The sequence below is a fragment of the Aquila chrysaetos genome, chromosome 25, assembly GCF_900496995.4.
Source record: "Aquila chrysaetos chrysaetos chromosome 25, bAquChr1.4, whole genome shotgun sequence".
Lineage (NCBI taxonomy): Eukaryota > Metazoa > Chordata > Aves > Accipitriformes > Accipitridae > Aquila > Aquila chrysaetos.
In genome coordinates, this window is record NC_044028.1 from 8,096,473 (window position 1) to 8,118,832 (window position 22,360).

General features: G+C 35.2%; 1 protein-coding gene across 9 annotated transcripts in view; it reads right to left on the bottom strand.

Annotated features, from left to right (window-relative positions):
- Positions 1-22,360, bottom strand: part of LOC115335631 (transformation/transcription domain associated protein) — a 103,347-nt gene that overhangs the window by 56,879 nt on the left and 24,108 nt on the right. For 4 of the 9 annotated variants that reach the window (XM_041120130.1, XM_041120131.1, XM_030001604.2 and 1 more), the window contains 22 exons: positions 19,806-19,984; positions 18,528-18,727; positions 17,527-17,744; positions 17,191-17,388; positions 16,256-16,516; positions 15,087-15,248; positions 13,754-13,850; positions 13,186-13,307; positions 11,579-11,749; positions 10,756-10,824; positions 7,975-7,995; positions 6,754-6,873; positions 6,291-6,410; positions 5,732-5,896; positions 5,130-5,311; positions 4,642-4,840; positions 4,100-4,228; positions 3,184-3,450; positions 2,397-2,603; positions 1,344-1,502; positions 1,124-1,258; positions 817-927 (listed from right to left, as the gene is read on the bottom strand). In XM_041120130.1, the coding sequence (XP_040976064.1) occupies positions 817-927; positions 1,124-1,258; positions 1,344-1,502; positions 2,397-2,603; positions 3,184-3,450; positions 4,100-4,228; positions 4,642-4,840; positions 5,130-5,311; positions 5,732-5,896; positions 6,291-6,410; positions 6,754-6,873; positions 7,975-7,995; positions 10,756-10,824; positions 11,579-11,749; positions 13,186-13,307; positions 13,754-13,850; positions 15,087-15,248; positions 16,256-16,516; positions 17,191-17,388; positions 17,527-17,744; positions 18,528-18,727; positions 19,806-19,984 (3,492 nt within the window). The remainder of the gene's footprint in view (positions 1-816; positions 928-1,123; positions 1,259-1,343; positions 1,503-2,396; positions 2,604-3,183; positions 3,451-4,099; positions 4,229-4,641; positions 4,841-5,129; positions 5,312-5,731; positions 5,897-6,290; positions 6,411-6,753; positions 6,874-7,974; positions 7,996-10,755; positions 10,825-11,578; positions 11,750-13,185; positions 13,308-13,753; positions 13,851-15,086; positions 15,249-16,255; positions 16,517-17,190; positions 17,389-17,526; positions 17,745-18,527; positions 18,728-19,805; positions 19,985-22,360) is intronic. The other 5 variants (XM_041120133.1, XM_030001611.2, XM_041120134.1 and 2 more) reach the window with 3 other exon arrangements.

A 22,360-nucleotide genomic window follows, 5' to 3' on the forward strand; every position in this document is an offset into this window, starting at 1 on the left:
CCAGCTAATTTTCCCTACTCTAGAAAATTTAATTCTTGAAAAAATGTGGTGAAAAGCTATAATTCTACATGCTGTATGAAAAGAAGTAATTCCACGTATATGATCTTGAAAATACAATTACAATAGTTATCCTTAGATACGTAATTGACGTAGTCTTTCCCTATTAAACTCTCTAAATATTCTTCAGGTTTGGGGTAAAATATTCTTGCCATTAAATCTAGGCAACAGAACAAGCATACTTTGCAGCATCAGCCAAATACATAAATGAATTAAGAAAAAACGCTTATGGGAACTTTTTTGAAGTCTTTGCCTGGCTCCAGCCAAATTCTAGTCACATTTATTTCAATCATGTCACTCCTGATATAGTACTTTCTGGAAAAGAGAAAGTAAAGAACAAACAAAACGCTAGAAGTGATAGAGAGCACAGCAAAATGGAAACTCTTTCAATTTCAAAATCTGGACTGCAACCGTTCACATTTAAAGTTTTAATTTCCAAGTGCACGCTTCCTGCATCAAGCTATAAATGTACAATGCCAACAATAAGAAGCTAAAGCATACCTCCCATGAATAACACCCATCATTTGTGAAATGAAATACATGCAGAAACTGGTTATCAAATTCAATTTCTTTCCTCCTTAAAATAAAAACATTTTACTTTTTGTACAATTTCATATTAAAGTTTGTAACCTTTCAGCAAAAGAAAGTATATAAACACTAAAATAATCCAAGCATAAAAGGACTCTTATGAAAAGAGGAGTCTATTGTTTTGGCTACTAATGCTGCATTGGTATTTGCATATCAGAATAAACACACTACCTGGCAAGCAATTCTAATCAAGAAATTCACAACTGTATCTGTATGCTGCTTGTCAATCGGCTTGGAAAGAAGTGCATCAGCTCCTGGCAGGGACTGGCTACGTCCAAATACCTGCGTGTATACAAAACACAAAAACCATAAGCAATGTTGAATAAGGATAACAACAGCAGAACAGATTTAAAATAGTTTCTAAAACTATAACCTTCAATTCAGGGAGTTTCAAGTTATGTGGAAAATTATGCTAAATTGCTTAGTCAGTGCAGGTTATAATTTCATTGTCTCTGAACAAAATCTGATTTTTTCTTACAGCACTTATTGCTCCTGTAGCTGTCCTGAATCGTTTCACTTCTTGGCCAGAATCCACAGACAATCCTCTTTTGACAGCAGATGAGGCAGAACTTGCTCCTTCTCCACTCACACTTGAATCCATATCTGAATCTGGCTGAAATATCAGCAATGTGCACATTAAAAAAAAGCATTTAACTGTGTAACAGTTCAATCTTTACCAGTTTGTTTAGACTTCCTACCTGCTGGTCTTTAATTCTTTGCAACTCCCATTTAATAACTACTTCAGCAAGATCCACAGCTAATTTTCTTTGCTCTATTGTAACACTGGGAGTGAAGCCCAGTCTCTGCATGGCACTAACCATATGCTGAACCAAGTGATGTCTCACTGGATAATAAACCTGAAAAGATGGTTTCACAGTCATGTTAGCCATTAATCAATAAAATTCTACGCAAAAACTACAGAGTCAAAATAAAGCAAAACGGTAAAATAGTCTTTAATCCCAAAGTTTGCTAAATCTGTACCATGTTCAAATTCTGCAATCCAGAAAAGTAACTGGTGCTTTGAAAATAAAATTTTGGCTACAATTTTCAGTAGTGACTACTGATTTCATGTACCCAAATGAAGATGTTCTTTTCAAGATACATGGTTTTTCTCAAGGACCGATCATTCCAATTTTTTGCCGATCATTTTAGAGAGCTACAACTCACAGTTGAACACACTCGGATATTTTTTTAAAAAGCATTGAGGCATCGATTCCTGAAAAGTGACTGAAATGCATATTAGCTACCTGTCACTTTGGATCATATTTTAATATGCATTTTCAAAAATGCTCCTACATTGACATTCTACAGCATTCCCCCATTTGTTTAATGTTTCCCAACATACATTAGCTGGAGATAAAAGTTACCTAGTTGACCCGACATAATATATAAAGTCAAACAAACAAGGATTACTGGAGGATGGAAAAGAATATGGTTCTGCGCTTTTTTTAAACAACCTTAAAGAGTCTTCACAGATCTGTTAAAGAGCACTGCTAATGCACATGCAACAAATTAATCTTGCAGACTTTCACCTAACATTTTGAGTTCTAACTTCAATAAAGGTAAAGCTTAATAAGTGGTTTGCTATTTAATTTTAATGGGTTTTTTTCAGTTTTAAATACCTTTGCAGACACCTGATGCCTTTTGAAGCTAAACCATATAAATCAGATTATGTTATTTTCTAATCAAACTGTAGTTTACCTCCTTGATAGCTGAGATACAGTGACTACCAGAATAACTGGTACAAGTACCTTGAAATGTTGTACTATCAAGTGCAAAATATGTACTAGCTGTGGAACTGTGTGACCCTCTTCCACAATGATTTTTCGTGTCCAGTGAGTCAGCATCTGATGTCCATCCTCCATTCGAGCAGGCACAGCTGGAGTCAGAATAGCCATCGCTTGCCTGACAATAGCTCGGGCCTCCATTGCATGAGCTTTTAGAAGACTGTGAAACACCTAAACAGCAAAGTTTCTGACCAACATTAATATTATACATATTTACAAAAAACACAGCATTTATAAAGAAACTACAACATACGTTTTCTAAACAACACGATTTTTTTTTTCTAAAGACCCATAATTTGTTAAACACACAATGTTACTTCACCGTCAGAAGTATACTGTGTATACTTCTGTCTCCCTTGTGTTCCCTTTTTCTTCCTCTCTCTCCACTGTCCAATTTGAACTTTTCCTTTGGTACCCACATTCTGTCTCAACCAAAACGTCTGTCTCTTAAATGAAGAAACATTACCAATTTTGTTAATTCAACCAAAAGGACTTTTCATTGTCCCATTTAACCTCTCTGTTTTCACTTATCTTCAAACTTCTTTCTATACTCTCCTATTCCCAAATAAATTTGTATTAATATTTGGCTTGCTGCTTTTGTATTTGTTTGCTGCATATGAATTTAACTGTTACTTGTATACTAAGTATCCAAAACTACTGTGCACCCTCTACTCTGCATTTTAAAATAAAAGCACACTACAGAATTTATCAACATCCCTTAAATGTACGAATACAAGCCCATAGTCAATACCTGCAGAACTATCTTCTTATGTATGGCAAATTTTGCAATGATGTGTGCCAAAAGCAAATGTCCACTGTATTTGCACGCTGGGTCCACACATGCCTTGGACAGGAGGCAAGGCCAAGCAAACGTCATTAGGCGTCGTAGTTTGCTGTTCCGGTTTTTGTTGTTGTCATGAATGTGATGTGGAGCATGCTCAACCAGGAGTGTGGCAAACTGCAAAAGATATATCCTGAGAGAATCCAGCATATCAGCCTGTTTTTCCGGATCAAGTACCTAGTCCCAGGGATGATCAAAGAGGAGAGGAGGAAGGTGAGGGGAAAAAAAAACAACAACAACAAAAAAAAAAAACCAAAAAAACTTTATTATCCACAAAAGCAAAGTCCTAGGTTTTTGCTTTTTGAGTGGTTTTTAAGAAGACTAATAAATACAACTACTTTTTTGATTCAGTTTAATACCCATAAAACAACCTCTTGAGGTGAGAACTTTTAAATAATGAGCACATCTAGGAACTTCCAAAGTGCTAACCTATTAAAAAAAAAACAAAAACCCAAACCCCAACCCTCACCTTCAACAACATCTATTTTATATCTGCTAACTGGTTCAATGAAATCTAAGTGAATACAAAGATACTGATGTTCAGCCACAGAAAGCTTTGCTTATGAAAAAGACTGGGATTACAGCCATATAAGGCCCATTTCTAAAGACAGACATTCAAGTCCTAAAGATATCATAAACTGAAAATTGTAGTCCAATCCTACTGATGACTGATGGATCTCACAACAGTTCAAAGTTATGATGTGATTTGATATAACTGATCATAATACTTAGAAATACTGCAACTAATACAAATCAGGATTGAAAAACAAAATGAGAGGAACAACTTTTTATTTTCAAACACTTGAATGTAAACAAGGATTGTTACCTTTGTTATAAAAACACTAGTGATGCTTTCTGGATTATCTCCTTCTGGGTTTGGGGGTCCCAACAGCTGTTCACCTTCTCCCTTTTCGAAACTGTACAAGAAAGCAGGATTCAGGATATGTTGCAGGACCTACAGAATATAAACAAAAAAAGTTACACTCAACTAATGGATTCTTCTAATGGCAGTCAACATTCAAGTAACTTCATATGCAAACCTGCATGTTAGACACATCACTGCATTGCAAAAGGAAGCTATAAATAAAACCTTAAGAAACAGATACACACAAATTTTTCCCCCTCTTTCCCCCTTTGCAAGGGCAAAGATTCTTAGAAAGTGTAAACTAAAGTAGTCAGCATTGAAAGCAAGATGAATTGCTGTCTCTGCTTATTATCACTCTTCTTCAGGTATGATATTTTCACCTAAATGGCTCTGCCAATTATCAAACTCGTTGACATTTAAGTAAGCGAGTTTTGTTGCCCTTGTTCCCAAGAAGAAAATTAAATCTAAATACCAGGCTTCTTGGATTTAATTGCTTTAGTTACCTTGGCTTTGAGCTCGTCTCCAAAGTTTGGGTCATTAAAGTCTACAAACCGGAAGAACAAAGCCCGTTTTTGGGGAATACTGTAGTTTTTGGGGATCTCTTCTTCCATGTATTCCTTTAAGAAAGTCATATTGCAAAGAAATCGACCCGTAAAAGCTCGAAGCAACTGGAAGAGCAACTCTATATCACCATAATTCCTTCTGTAAAAACACATAAAATAAAAAGCTTCTGTGAAAAAATACCCAACCAAACTACTATGCTGATGACTTTGTGAAGAAACTAATCTGGGTTTTAAATGAGCAGAGAGGCAAGAGCAGGCAGTACCAGAGGCATGGTTTTAGAGCTAATAGCAGTATTATGAAATATATTAAACTTTCTCTCCAATAACTGCAAACCATTTTTACTAGACCTGTATACCTTTACAGTATTTTTTTTTTTTTTTAATTTTGAAAAGTACACAAGCTACAGGAAATAAATGTTTTTACGTACTTGCAGTAATTCAGTAAGCAGTATGCTAATAGCTTAGGTTCTTTCCAATTTGTGGCAGCCATATTCTCCTTACGATGTCTCTCCTGAAAAGCTTCACTCACCCATACACGTTTCAGTTGATTCACCAAGGAATGTTGATTTGCTAACCAACATTCATCATTCTTAACAATAATACTTATGATCTGTCAAAAGCAAAACAAGACAAACGCACAGTTGACATGCAGCAAATCTGTCAGTAGAAACAATGACATAAAAGCACTTCTTTAAGGTCAATTAAGGGTTCTAAAATACTCAAAAAAGAAGTCAAATAAAAACTAGTTTAGATCAATTTTTAAAGGAATTTCTTTTTAAAAAAGAAAGTTTCTGTTGCCATGTTTTCCTCTTGTATCTTACTTGATTTAAAAAAAAAAAAAAAGTATGGTTCATTTGAGTCTCTTTTCCCTTCCTAGAGTGACTCTGACTACAAACACTTTACATTTTTACAAGTGGTTTTCTATGAGCTATAATACATATGCATACACTTGAAAGCCTGTATGTAACAGGCTTGTAGCTAAAGAGGTTTTGACTATCTAGTGCAGAGACAAACAAGAATAAATGGATACCTTGATAGCCTGAAACTGTAGATCGAGACGCATTGTGGTAGTGCTTGGAGAACCAGGTCTAACAGCTGCTTGGGTACCAACAGGTAACAGTAGAGTGATAAATCGGTTAGGATTAGCTGCCAGTACATCTCGTAGAGGTTTGGCATCTTTATGTTTTAAGAAACTCTGAAGAAGGGGAAGAAATAATTTTGATAACAACCTTTAAAAGCAAAAATACCAAAAGGCTATATCATCCTGTAGCTTTTATATTCCACACTAAAGTTGCAGAGGTTATATTTCACATATATAAAAAATAACATTTACAACTTCAGTAATAATCCTACATGATCTGGAAAGGTATAAAATCAACATCTCAGGACAAACAAATACAAAACGGAGAACAGGCATCCTACAGTCAGAGTAAGACCATGATTAAGTACTACAAGGTCATACAGGAAAAAAAAAAAAAAAAAAAAAAAAAAAAAAAAGAGAGAGAGAGATGAAAACTATGAGAAACTTTTCATTCATCAGATTTGTGAAGATGAGGGCTTTTTCCTACTGCCCTCCCCACACAGCTTACCATAAACATTCTGCTCCACTGTGGATCATTTAAAGTGGCTTCCATCATGAACAGCTCCACAGTCTGGGATGGATGACGCGTCAAAAATTTTATCAGTGGCTCCCTGAATGGACTGCCAGCCTGAAAGATTCATAAAGCTTAACTTTAAAAAGCAGAGTACAGAGTATTTTCTACTAATTTACTAGGACTCAGAAAAATACATTTGACTTGGCATTTATGCAGATACAAAATGTTCAGAACTTCCGTGATGAGAATTTATTGATAATTTCAAAACTTCACTTTTAAGAGTTTAAGACAAATGTTAACACCACCTAAAAGGCTTGAAGAGCATATTTATTTATTTATTTATTTATTACATCACGTGGTGTTCCCACACCATGTTCAAAATATTATAATTATTATATGCTAATGTTTAAAAATACTATAAAGCAAAAATATCCACAATGTTAGCTTCCACTTTTACCTCAATTAACATCGCTCGTTCTGTTTTCATAACAACTTCCAGCAGAGGTTTAACCAAAGTCTGAGGGGCAGCTGGGATCAGATGGAATAAATTTATAATTGCTGAACAAATCTTCATTTCCTACAGGTAAAAAGAAACACAATTAAATTAATATTACCAGATAAATGTATAAAAACAGTATCACACATCCTACCTTTTTTTTTCCTCTCTATATTAGCATAGCCAGCAACCAAATGTGAAGGGTTAACATACATACAGCATCTACTTACCATGACGTATGGACAAAATCGCTCTTGTGGAAGTCTGCCCTTCCTCCCTTGTAATATCATGGTTTAATTTTATTTTCTTTGTCAGTATAGTGGCGTTTTACAGGTAAGAGCTAAACACTGTGTAATGATAGCGGTGGTGGGGGAGTTACGGAGCGCTCACTGCACTACACCAAGCGGCCCATGCATCAAAAAGCCAGACCTTCCTTTCTAAACAATTTCTCATATATACACAGCCCTAGACTAGACATGAAGAAAAAGACAGCTTTCTTACAGCACTGTTCAGTATATCTTGCAAACAGCTGGTTACTTCAAAGAAAAGTCAGCTCTGTTCTCCTACTAGACATTAAATTCTTCTTCAGTCCAAAATAATTTTGTGTTTTTCTTTCATTGTGTAATTTAAATAGGGACTATATTTCACTTAAATGGAGTGTGGATTTCCTTCAGTATGAAAAGGGAAAGGAAAAAACAAAACAAAACATCCACCCTCACCATCCCTCCAAAGCCAATTTCTAGTATGCAGCATACAAAAGAATATTACCAAGTGCATTGTATTTCTTCAACTGAATTTAAACACAAAGTATTAGGCCCCACTCCTTTAACATGATCTGCCTAGACAGACCCCCACAAGACTTCTCTCATGGATTGAAGTGCAGGACTGAGAACACGTATAAAATCTTTTGAAAGCACTTATGCCTTCACAGAAACTAAAAATCCTGCTCTTCCTAGTACAAACATGCTTAACATCCTTAACAGCAATGTTATCAAAACAACTCTGCCACAGACAAACAGAAGACAATTCACAGCACTGCACTCAAAGGCACAATGCACTCTGCCCAAAACACAACAAAAAAACTAACAGACCACAATTTAAGAGAAAGAAAAAAAATGAAAAACAAACAAAAAAAAACCACAACAACAAAGAACTTCCTGGTGCCTCCACTGAGTTTCTCACCTCTACCCCTTCCGCAGCAGGCTGAACCAAAACAGAAGTCACAGCATGAAAAGAAAAAGCCCACAAAAATATCAAATAAATGAACAAATCAGTATATGCTATTCTTCAGGTTGCAGTCAGAAACTGACTTCAGCAGGGTTATTTTCTCATCTCAAACTGAAAGAATGGAGACAACGAGTATCCCCCATGCTCTGAATCACTCTCCTAAGAATTAGGATGAAAAACATCCTTTTTTCTACTTGTACATTGTTTAGACATAGCTTCTCAAATATTTGTACTGAATAAAAAGATATTAGAGATTATTAAGTCAGGGGAGACATTATTTTAGCATCTTCAAAGACAAATTTGTCCAGCATCAATTATGGAACCATTTTCAATACTTGAACTACCAAGCTACAAAGTCCTTCTAATAGGCTGTAATGCAGAATTTCCACCGTGGTGCCACGGTTGACTAGAGGGACAGTCAGAGGCAACCACCTATTCAAAACTTGTTTCTTCAATTACCAGACATGACCTAAAAAACCATGCCTTTCCTTGGGGAGGCAGGGAAGAGAGGAAGAAAGGATTTAAATCAAAGACTTCACTCATTGGGCCAACGAATTAGATCTTAATCGCTACTTAATATGTTATTTTTTAATTTGTTCATTTATCTAAAGCAGCCAAGTCACAGTTCAGGAACATGGCAGGACTGTCAAAATTATTTAGGTGAACAAAGAGCTTAGTTATGCTGGCATCAATATAGATCTTTACAATAGTTGTTAATTATTATGTAGCATTTTTAACAGAGATGTCTGAAGTTTTTAGTTTGTCTAGAAATGCCATTTACATATGAAAACTCATTCCATAGACTTTTGGACTGTTTCATTAAGAAGCCTTGCTGACTAGCCACTATCTGCACTATGCTGGAGAACTGCATGACACCACCAGCATCACCATCAAATGGCACCGTCATAAAGTGCTTCTGGAAAAAGATGAAAACTCTTTAGGTCAAAAAAGTTATTGTAACAGGTGCTCTGTACCATTTCAGCTAGGAAACATAAGGCTTTCCTGACCAACTCCATTCTCCACTGCGTGTTTACCATCTCCGAGATCTAACCACTCACTCACTCAGTCTGAATGATGCAACCTGCTCCAGTAATACTTCCCAACATTGCTTTTAAGTGAATATCTCAAATTTTGGAATCTCACTATGGTCAAGAAGAAATCAGAGCAAGCAAAAGGCCAGCTACAGCAACTCTGACCACCAGTTTCACCATCCTAGTTTTTTCCACATTTATAAGATACAATTATAGCAACAGCACACTGTACATATGGACATACAAACACAGACTGCCACAGCAATTGTATAAAGAGCACACTGGCTGTGCCCTCCTTTAGTTTCCTAGAGTTTTTATTTTTAAGGAAACTTTAGAGCAACAACTGAGAGCAAAAAAGTAATATTTCCATCAGCTTTGCAGTCACACAATTCTATTTGAAAATGTTTCCATAGACTTCTCCCTCAAGATGTGACAGTAGATTCCTTCTCAAGTGTCTGGTGTCTCCCCCTCAACATACGTAGGTTTTAAACCAACACTAAAAAAAAATTACAGGTTTAGGAGACTAAACACACAACTACATAGAAAACATCAACAGAAAACATTAAAAGCACAAGAACTCACAGCTAAATGTGATTTAGGGACAACTAAAAACTGTTCTAGAGGTGCCACATTATGGTTTAAAAGACTATTGCTATAAAAATATCTGCAAGGTATCTGTCATCACAACGGCTGAGGAAAAGTGAATCCCAAAAGAAGAATATGAAGGCCTTAGAACTACTCTGACCTGAATAAAATGTGTTTAACTGAAAAATGCACAGTTAAGTTTAAACATAAGAAACAAATTCTACACCATTAGAGAATGGGTCAAAAACAAAGCAATGACTAAATTCAGATTTAAAAGCTCTCTTTGCAGTGACAGGGAAGAGTAATGAAAAGCCATTAAGCCATTTCAATGTTTTGAGGGAAATAAAAAGCCAATCTAATCTCATTCTAATTTGAAAAAAAAAAAAAAATAAATAAATAAATTTACCTCCAATTTTTTTCCTAGTTGCAATAATAAATTTCAACATTTAATATAAGTTATTAATAAAATCTTAATAGAATTATGAGAATTCTAGTAATCTACATGAAACAACACTGAAGCTGGAATTCCCTTCAGTGCCATATTGCTAGGAGCACACAGTGTTGTCATTACGCTGTGCAATTTTCCATTTATAAGAAAATTGATCAGCTTTCCATAGTTCAACATTAAGGCCATTCATTTGGACGGGAAAGAGATTTTAATGTGATCTCAATTGGTAAATATTGAACTTGTTTTTCATAAATCATATTTAAAATTAACCAGGATGATATTATTATACTGTATAATTTTCAAAAGACTACATTATGAACATCACACACACTAGTGAAAAAAGAGGGATTATGCTCCTGAGCTCATCAGCCATTCCAATGAAGAACAGATTTCTAAGCAGAAAATCCTGAGGAAAAAAAAATAAAAATCAATGAGCTGTTCCCCCACCAACCTCTACAGAATAGGCTTTAAAGTAACCATTGTCAGCAGATAAGCTCCTCTTACTAAGATTTGTAACAAATATTCAATATACATATAGGTTCATTAGCTTGTAACAAAACATCAGTGTGTAATCGGTTATGGCAACATTTATAACTGAATGAATTCTGTAATTCCAAAATATTAATACTATTTATTTCTTGCCTTCCCACTTCAAAGCATTCATTAACTTACATTTCCATCACTCCGTTGTCCACCTTTGTGCGTAATAACCACAACTTCCATCCATTTACGCAGGTGTTGCTATAAAGAAAGGATAATTAGTATTATTCTTCTAATTCTACTGTTCCATTTTAGCAAGTGACAGCATATGCTACAAGAAAAGAAGTAGCAGAGGCAGAAATTATTGTTTTAAGGAAACAAAGGGAAAAATTATTAGTTATTTTCATTCGCTCAGACTGCAGAGTCTACTGTTGCTAAAAGTCCTCTCCATATTCAAGAAAGCAGGAGTTATACAGGTACATACATTAAAAGGCACAAAAATCTGAAGTCTGATAGACTTACACTTGTTTAATGATTTGCTTGATATGTATGCATTTAAATATTTAAATATCTATGGCAAAAGGATAATGAGTTCACATACACAGTTTAAAAACTGCAAATAAGAAGGGCAATACCTTCCACCATTTTATAAATCAAGAACACAACCAAAACAGATTTAGCTCTCTAGGAAGTAAAACATGTTTTCAAGGGTTTCCTTAGTACATTATGCTGCTGGCATCTTGGTTAAAGATAAATTTGTCCAAGCAGACCTTAGTATAACTAGGTATGTCTTCACTAGAAAATAACATCTCTTCACTTTCTCATATAGTAGCTCTTTAGAAATTAACTCAAAATGCTTAAATTTTTTTTTCCATTAATTTTGAAATAAAAATCTTTTACTTCCAATATATACATTGAGTCACTTCTGAATTGTTCTTTGACTTTTCAACAATATGAATATTAGCTAAAAGAAAATTTCTTCTGGAAGTGCTAAAGAAAATTTGAATGGGCTTACCATCATCTGATCACAGAATTTATCATTAAAAGAGTTTGGAAAAAGTCTAGTGACAGATGTCAGACGATTCACAACATTCAGTGTTAGACTTCGATAGTCTCCCAACATCATAAGCAATGGTCTCATGTGTGTATGAATTTGATCAACTTCTATGGTAGCTCCTTCCAAGAACTGCAAGAGAGTACAGGATTAAGATACAGATGGAGAGCAGAGCAACTTCTGTGCAAGCATCTTTCTTAAAATAAACCCTGCTGACTTGATTTTTCTTCTTTGATTTTGTACTTTCAGAATGCAATAGCTTAAACAATATTTATTGCTGGAAATATATATGGTGACAAGATGGATTCGGGAAGCATTTAAGTATTTCTGACGCACAGTAGGATATTTCATAAAATAATCAAGTAGAAGATCTTAATTACAGATAGATTGAAAAACTGCCACAGCTACAAATTAAATATACAGCTATGGACAAACTACTTAGACACTGCTTTATTAAGAACTGCCTGTGAACCTGGCCAAAGGCAACAGAGCAAATTTCTGTGTTACAATCTGCATGCATCCTGAGTAACATAAGAGGTCAAGAGAACCTGGCTGCAAGCAGCCAAAGAAAGTATTTCCTATCATCATAACCAAACATCTTGTGGGCATGGATTTATCACAGGAAAAAACAATTGGAAAAAATCTTATACTAAATGCATAGGTCAAACTCTCAACCCAACTGTATTCTCAGTAAGGCATAAATAATAACTACATTCCCTGTTATGACCAGAGTGACATGAAAAGACAATGTCTGACCTCTAATCAGTCAATGGCCTAAACAAATGTAAACCACCAGTATTACTATAGTTATATTCCCTGTTACATGCCAGTGAATCTACACATCACTACAAAGGGGCTATAAATATTTATTTTTTATCATTTGCTATATTTAGAAGAATGGTATTAAAATCTTGCTGAATCAGAACTAGGCATATCTACTAGGCAACAAATCATGATGAGAGAATATCCTTTTCTCTGTCTTTCCAGCTTTTTCACACTATAATCTAGCATTCACAGAACAGACAGTGTAGCATAGCACTATGTAAGGATACTAATTCTGACCTTAAACAGTACAGCCATAGTCCTGTTCCTTAAGGTAACCGCCATACTGTGATGCAGAGCCTAACTCCGCTATATTGCTTACTTTTCCAAAACCAACCATGGGGTCCCTACCACTTCTTTTAGGAAAGAAGAAACACGAGAAAAGCTTTTACAATAAAGCCAGGCATGCACATTCACAAAACTGCTGGGAAGGACTGTTTATTTAGAAAAGAAGATACATTTACAAAGACCAGACAAACAGAAAGACCGGACAGACAGACAGACTGAAAGACTTACCACGGTCCTTGTCCAAGAGCTTAACTCCAACCAGAAGAAATTTTTATGGCTAAGTTCAAACCCCCCAAAAACCACATCTGACAGAAACTTAATTATATTGGTGTCACTAACAAAAACTTAACAGAGCAGCCATTATTTTCTGTAAAGAACTTTCCCAAGAAGCTTTATAACAAGGAAGTAAAGCAGAGAGAACAATGGCCTCAAAAGCAACATTGTTTTAATACACTAACCTTTCTCATGCACGCTTCTCCTGCCTCCTGCAGTTCATTATTTGTTGAATTAAGTGCCTTGAAAAGTGCAGCAATGATTTTCTCTCTCGACTGAGGCAAGTAATTGCAGGCAGCTAGAGCATCTGCAAATATCAAAGTAAATTTGTTCTCTTTGTTAACTCAATTTCAACAGAGAGGGGAAAAAAAAACCCTAATTCTACATTTCTTCAAGTTTCTTTTATTTCACCTTCAATTACAGACAGCTAAAGCATAGCATGCTTTGCCAAAAGCAACAGGCATCATAAAATAGTAAAAGAATGGAAATTCTATTAACAGCGTTCTAAAGTTTTCCTAATGCTATATAACATAATTAGTCTAAAAATATTTTAGGTTCATTTCAGAAACTAAATCCTAGTCATTAAGAAAGCAGCGATACTTTCCCATTATTCTCTCCATTAAACTGCGACCTCTAGAGAGCAGTCATCAGTCTTCAAGCGCTCCAGTTTTCTGTTGATCTTGGGAAGACGACTGCCCATTGCTCACAAGGACACTTATATACATCAAATTTTGTTTAGGAAGTTCTACTTACTTAAGGCTGCAATACGAAGAGGTACAAGTGATGGAAGACTTTTGTAACAAGGTAGTTTCATTAAGGCAGCATCTTCAGCCTCACACAAATTCAGTAACTAGGGAAAAAAATAAACAATCATTTTAGCATAGCATTGTGAATCACATTTGAAATGGTATTATCAGTAACCTTTTGAGTCTTGTTTCCTCAAAGAGCCAAGTTTATGCAAACACACTAACCAGCATCCAAATTTCACCAACAGGCAAAAATTCTACTCAAAATTAGGGTATAAGTTGCCATGAAAACTGGTGGCTAGCCAGAGGCAAGAGAGCCCATTAGCACTGCCAACAAAGTCAGGGAAAATTAGCCATTTTGCATTTTGTTGGCCAATACCTAGCTGGTTTATTTCCAAACAAGCTGCTCATATGATAAAAGAATAGGTCTACAGAAAAGCTTGCCCCCTGAATGGCAGTAACAGTACTGAAAATACTGAGGTAAGGGGTAAGAGAACAGAAGGAGACCAATAGGGAAAAAAGGCAGTGAAAATGTCTTCAGTAATTCTAATGGTCATGGGTCACTGCCCAGAGGGACAACTCTTTCCTACAGAGCTCTCCTCTTTGCAGGCGAGTACTTTCAACATACATATATGGTTTTTGTTAGAAAAGACTGAACAGGTTGAAACAGTTATGCAAGTTAACAAGGCCCAGGTTGCACCTATATCCAAGAACACTACTAAGATTCAGACCTTCACAATACCAGTATATTACACTCACCTTTACAGACATTTTTTGATCTACAGCACTTCATTTTTGTCTTAGGTAAAATATAGAGGATCCTCTGCATTGACAACTATACCCCATACCTGCCGCTAGTTCCAAGTACTGTTGGTATCAAAGACCTTCTGAACTTGTGTTTGGACAAGACAGCTAGGAAGAAGGGACTAGACAGTTTCTCCAAGTTAAATATACACACTAGTTTTGTATCTGATTTTACTCAAACTGTTAGGGACCCAAAAAGCTTAACAAACAGTATCTATGTTTTGGTGGTACAACAATTTATTTAATAGATATACTGTGCATAAAATAAGACCTAAATATGAAAGTTAGAGCTACTAGACTAGGAGTATAACACCAGAGTTCATTTAACATATTTCACACACATTAGAATATGCTGCTTAGCTTAGAGCTATTATGTTGTAGGTAAAGGCAGACCTCAGTTCACATTTCAAAAGATAAAAATTCTTACATTTTGGTGCAATTTTAAAATGCACAGAGAAAATATGTATTTTTAACAATGAAAGTTCTAACACCATCACTACTTAAGTACCTACATAAAAAACATAAAAAGAAAGTACCTCTGTGTAGAAAACCTTGTGTTCCACAACATTTAGATCCATTGTAAACAATCGGGGCTGCAGGGTTGTGCAAAATGTATTTCCCTCCATCAGGCCAATCTGGGCATTTGCAGGTTGATGCCTAAGTAAATGCTTTTTAGGAGGAACCATGTCTTGGAGAACCTACACAGTGTAATTTAGATTACTGAATTAGCAGCCTATTGAAATGACGCCACAGACCTAGCCGCTAAGAAGACATCATTAGTCATGGCTGCATGTTTCTACCCTCTTGCTATTGCAGCTCCAGATATACCTCTTTAGAAATCACTAAGCAAGAAGAGAAGTATTTCTCTGAACTAATTTAATTCACAGTCTGTTAGTGAAACAACTCAGTGTCTATAATTATTACATATTCTCTGTGAACAGATCTATGATATTTAATAACTTCACATAACGTTACAAACAACAAAGAAATTCATAGGCTTAAGCATTTCAAATGTTCAAGTCAAGAAACAAGAATATTTTAAGCTCCTAAAACATCAGAAAAACAAAAAACATTCATTTAAGTTTTTTCCATTACACCAAATTCTCACTTTCCTCCATAAACACCTTTAGCAAAATAAGGTATCAGTTAGGGGGCTTCTCCGTATGTTCCCAAACTACAGTAATGACATCTATAATTTCATATGTTGTGGTGGTCCTTAGGGCTTATGTACATTTACTTGTCTTTCAAGAGAATGAATGCTATTAGCTTTAAGGACTACCTAGCAAAAAGTTATTTCAGCCAGCTTTGATCTTTAAAGTCTCTTTCTGGATAGAGAGCGCCATAGCAATATGCCCCATATTTAGAGAATAATACAAAGTTGAGTTCAAAATGCAGTATCTACCTGGCCTAGCCTATGTCTGATTGGTGGTAGGACGAGCAGTCCATAATTTCAGGAAGTAAATCAACCTGCAGACACTATAACTACTGGCTTGGCTAAGTAGTCAGGCACAGCTTGTATGAATCTCTATAGTACTCCAACCGCAGTGTATTTTAGAACAATGAAACCTAGCAAATGACAAACATATGCTATCAAAGCACTAAGAACTTAATTCACTAATGTGGGAAAATGTACTCAGAAAAGCATTTTGCAAATCCAGACTGGTAAACAACTTCAAACTCACTTGCAGTAAGTATTTCTGCTTACCTCTTTATGTGGCTCCATAATCACCGTGACACTTTTTCCAGTGACCTGTGCAAGTACCTGCAACGAATGCATGGCCTGTTTTCGCACAGTAGAGTTTGGAGAGGTTACTTCTCGAACAAGGTCGTGTGTTACGTGATGAAAAGACTTTTCTTGTGCTGCTAGGATTTCTTCTGTTTTTTCTTCATCTTTTAAAGGAGTTGCACATCTAATCAAAAGCTGTTCTAATGTGGTCTTTGCCATAGCAACTGCTCCATTGGAAACCTGAAGTATCATAGATTATTTTTACTAAATAAGTACAGAACAAAGATCACAAAATCTACACACTACTCATCAGCGAACTTAGCATTTGATTTTGATGAATCCTCTGCAAACGGCTAAAAACATATAAAGCTTAAAGGGAACACATATTCAACTAGCCTTCCCACCAATCATTCCAAAACTGTGAGTTGCAATGCAACACAATTTTATAAACGAACTCAGGTGCCAGAACCCTTAGCAATGTTGTCACCATAGGATTCACAACTGAGAAAAGGTCAAGCAGCTGATTCTCGAGGTATCTATAACTACATAGAGCTTTTTGATAAGATGAACACCCTTCAAACTAAACACAGAAAGAAGAAAAAGAACAGTGTTTTTCATGCAAATGACAGTGAATCTAGTGTTCTTTCACTGATCTGAAAGCAACCTGTACATTTCTACTCTGAAAGAAGCAAGTGTAATTCCAACAACTTTGCCAAAGTTATGTGGAAAAAAAAGACTTCATTCCTAACTTCAGGTCTCGGTTTAAGTTAAAATGACTAAAATTCACTTGTAACTATCACAGATAAGATACATTCTGAAGTAAAATCAAGATTAGCAAGAGTTCAATCTGTGTGAATTTAAGAACAAAAGTTTGTTTCCCCCATACTATTTGATAGAATTAATTCATTAAATACCTCTCCAGTTAGATCCATCATAACAAAGAGAAGTGCTTTCAGGAAAGTCTGCTGGTTCTGGAGGACCCAAATTAGTGGCAGTCGTTCCATAAGAAATTTAATTGACACAACACCTCCTAGTTTAGCATACCAAGCTTGTTCATAACAGCAAGCACATAAACGTTCCACAATGTACGAAAACAATGGAAGCTGACAAGCCTGGAAACAAAGAAATATATCAGTTTGCTTTTTCAGCTCACTGGTAGCCTACAAAATTTTAGAAGCAAAATTGCATTGGCTGAAACTAGATTATTTAAATACATTAAAAAAATATATATATATGTATATATATATTACCCTTTCCTTTGAACCCAAGATAATGCTCGCAACATCAAATATCACTGCTAGAGCCACCTCTCCTATTTTGCAGAGTTCCTTCTCCTCATAGGCCATGCAGATTGCTATGGCATCAATAAGCACCAAGGGATCCATGCCTTTTGACCCATTTTCTTCACTATGAAACATGGCTGTGCTAGGCTGGCTTCCAACCTGATAGCACTGCAGCAAAAAAGGACCTGTGATTTGTATTGGGGAAGAAAAGAGGGAGAGGAAAAAAAAAAGATAAAACAATGGATATTTCAATATGAATAGTCTTTCAATTAGATTTTACTACTCGTCTGACTAGCTGATGGCAAAACCAGTAAGCACTGTGTCTATTTGCATATAAATGGATTGTAAGGCATTCTTCACTTTTAGAAAAAAAGATTACATCTACTTGAATATTTTCTTCTATGCACTAGACTATGCAGTGCAAGAAGATTTAATTAAAATGAAGAATCATAAAAATTCAAGTTACATTAATGTGACAAGGAAGAGTGATATGCTTAAGAGTATGTCTTTTCCCAAATTACTTGTCATACAGTCCAACTCCAAACAAAAAGTTTTCTTCGTAGATACAAGACACTGCAGTGCTCTAACATTTACTTAGTTCCTCTGATGGTCCTTCAAAACCGCAAGTGAAAACAGCCCAATTAAAGGCCATCTGCAAAAATAACTGTGTATACCAAGTTACACAAATGCTCTGGAAATATAAACTGTTCCAAGCTGTAATTATTTCATTGGCTGTAGCATTTTAGAAGTATTATTAGGCAATTGATTGTTTTTTAAAACTTGGTTAATAATTTTTCACTGCTCAAAAGAACTAAAACATAATTCAGTCATCAAACAAAAACCAACACATCTACCCAGAAGCAACTGCAATATCATGACTTTCTTAAAATAAATTACTATTAGAAAAAGTATAAACTTCTCCACCCCTCTCATGTCAGTCCACACAATCTCTATTCCACCTTACTTACCACACTGCTGAGCAACTGCTACCATTGTGTAATGGCGGATTAAGCTGGCTACAAAAGGCAGAGCACTAGGCCTCAGATCTTTGATGACTGCTGACATGAATGCCCCTGTCAATGCCTGTTCAAATGTTTTACGAGCTGGAGTATCCTGAGCTTTGTATCGATGCGAAATAATCACACTAGGTATGGACTTCTCAGTAAAGCTGAAAGACAAAATTAAGTTCATTATAATCCTAAACTGCAGTACTGGCAGCTCTATCATGAGCACTGTTAAGTACTTGATTTAAAGTTTGCTCTTGATATCTAACTCCTTCTCCACTTCCCATTTTCCCTTCATTTTGATAGAGCTAGTCCAGTTCACTCAGTCCGTATTAATTTTGTCAACCACTGGTCTCAAACATGATGGATAGCTCAATTTCATCAGTAACATTTAAAGCCAGTGGTTCAGAAGAAGCCACGTATATTACAAATAATAGGTATACAAGCATCACACTGCAACTCAATTACAGAATGTCATTTTCAATTTTTGACATTTTTCCCTTTTTTAAAATGACATTTGATTTTAATCTTGAAAGACTGAAACATTATTTATCAAATCACTGCCCAACAAAACCTATTCATTGCGAAGCTATATTTGTGTCAAGTCTAACAAGTCCAAATTATAAAAGCTACTATACTCTTTAGCTACATTTACTACACTGCAAGAGTCAAAGTCAGCACACACTTTGTGGGCAAAGATGTCAAAGTTGTCTAAAAGCAATAAACTCATTAAGTATCAATGACTAAAATGGTAGAAGATGTTAAAAAAACCCAAAACAATAAAAAGGCCCTACACTAAGACAAACATAGGTTACATGTGTGACTATGTTATAGTTAGGTCACTAAATAAAACTGAATTATGTATCTCTTTCACTTTAGTAAAAAGTTAGATTTACATACAAAACTTCACAATCTGAATTAATCTTTAAAACACAATTAAGCACCAGAATATTCCAACTATTTAAATATATTAAATTAAAATTAATTAAAAAAAAGTCTGATCATATGTAACAGATTATGAATTGGACTGTGATTAGGGGAAGAAAATTAAAGTATGAAACATTAACACGTCATTGGCATTAAATAACATGCTGACAGAATTCCTCTTACTGGACAGTCCTGCACTGATTTAAAAGAAAGCAGGATAAACCAGTAGGTAAAAATCCCATGAAGAATACATTGCCTAGACTAACCATTGTCTCTAAATTAGGTTGTTCTAAAGACACCATAAATCTTACATACACATTTACGTTTAAAGAATTGTCATACTTGGGATGTGCAAGAAGTTGGTATAATGCATGTTTATTATCATCCAGGCTCATCATAGCTACTAAAAAACACTTGATTACTTCCCACGCTTGCCTCCGATAATATGGTTCTGTGTTAGCACTCTTCAGACAGTCCAGAGCTGTCTCAATTGCCTACAATGAAAAAAAGATAGATAGTAACAAAACACTTCTTGTTCTTGATATTTACAATAAGGTGATTGATCAAGGGAATAGTATCTTTAATACATATTAAAAGTAACTTTAAAAGTATGTACAATTTGGATTGCCTAAGTTAAGAAATGCAGAGAATGCCTGAGAGAGCGGACTTGAAACTATTACGGTATTTGCTGTGCTTTTATAAATGCAAAATTTCATGGCAGATACATTTATTTCCATGGTCAGAAAGCATTTAAGGTCAGGAGTGAAGTACACCTTCATTCTCTCTCTCCCTCCTCAAGAAAATTTTCCTCACCTTCCCTCCAGCAGTAATTGCTGTTCCTAATCCCTATATACTGTAGGTATACAATGCATTTACACACATATATAAATGGTACCAAAAAATGTTCTATCTTACAAATTACTGTGTCATATTTTCCATGCAAATCAAGAGCTACATCATACATGATGAAATGTCCCTGTAAGCAACTTCTAAACACTGTTTACTTAATGGAAATAGTACTCTTCTCTTCATTTGCAAGAAGATTTATTTAATACATTTGAGAATAGTTCAAATAATCTCTTAAGATGTGAAAGCAATGAAAAGGAGGGGTACATCTTTTTGGAAAATTTCTATTTTGCATATATATAACACAGCTAGATACTTTCTATCCTTCCCCAAGAAAAGAAAGGAAGGAATTAAATACAAATGAGACCGGCGCCAAGTTAAAAAAAAAAAAAAAAAAAAAAACCACACATAAAAATTGTTTTGGAGTGCACAAAATAAGGAATTTCAATACCTGATCAATTGTAAATAAAATCTAATCATCCATGCTTAAACAGGATTATGCAGAAAAAGGCTCTGCTACAAAGAGGTGGGCATTTTCCTTCTTTGAAAGGAAAACCATCTTTCCACTTAGTGACTTAACTAGCTGTCATCCCATCAGTGTTTGAATAACCTATCAGCACCTCAATGAAAAGAACAATGAGTTTTTACACAGACTGCAGAAGACTACCAAAGCACTAAAAGAAAACATGGACTTCTCATTTCCAATTTATTCCACTTCTTTTTCCTTTCAATTTGACATTCCCTTTTTACAGATACAAAGCATTCAGCAGATAACATTGTTTCTTGGTCAACACCGAGAAGCTGGAGATCGCTCCATATCATTAAGCAATGTTAAATGCATAAATACTTTGGAAAACTTGGTTTGAATTAAACCTAGCAGGATAGGAAAATGTCAGCAATTACAGTATTTATGTGTATTCAACTCATCAGTTTCAGTACAGAGGAGAAATCAGTAAAGCTATCTGCATTTTAAGAGTCATTTTTCCAAGCTATGTTTAAGACTGTTGGCTGTATGGAGCCAAAGACAGCCAACTGCCTGTAAAGAAAATTGTTTACTACATTCAGATCATACCTACCTATGAAAGTGTAATTGAAAAGCTAAGTATTAAAACTCTACAGGCCAAATTAACTCAGAATCCAGCTTCACTCTCAGATCCCAAGACATAGACACAGATTAGTTTGCTGTAATTAGTGAGAACTAAGCATTTGTGATACATTGAGATTGTCAGATGAAAGCCAACACAAGTACAAAGTGGTTTTGCAGCTAAAGGAAGTACTATACCCAACCTAGAGACAACAAACAAAACCAAATCATTGGTGTCATTAGAATAATCATCACCGAAGAATTTCTACAGTAAGTTTTTGGTACACTTCAAAAAGAAAATAGGGAGGTTTTAGAGTAGATTCCCGCTCCTAATCTAAGCAGTACACCAAAAGTTAGGAAGGGGAAATAAATGCACAAAAAGCATTTACTTGTGCCAGTTTAGCTCCCTATCCTATCACTTTGTAAAAGCAGAACAGCATGTTTAAATCTATTATTTTGGGGGTGACATATAAAACAGTTTAAAGGGAAAATAAAGAAAGAACACCTTGGCAAGCTTCTGCTAATTTTGCATGTCAAAACAAAGCAAGAAGTTAGTGTAGATCTATCTGCCTTATACAGAGACTGTCAACTGATCACTACATCATGAAAAAGCTCTTACCTGCCAAGTCTGGCAACTCAAAAATTACTTGAAACAGAAACAAACAAACAAACCCAAACATACAAAAACTGTAAGTGGGTTTACATTCTGTTTCCTCATTAGAACATAAATTAATTAGAAATCTCTTTGTCTAACTGGAGAGATATATTAAAAAAAAAAAAAAACAAAAACCCAACAGGTATGCAAGAGATCCTAAAACCTACTTTTAATTATGTAAATTCTATAATGTTAGATATTCATTAACTGATATTTGGAACTGGCACACATACCACATTTTATCAAGGTTTTACAAGCAAACATCAAAAAAAAATCTGTAATAAA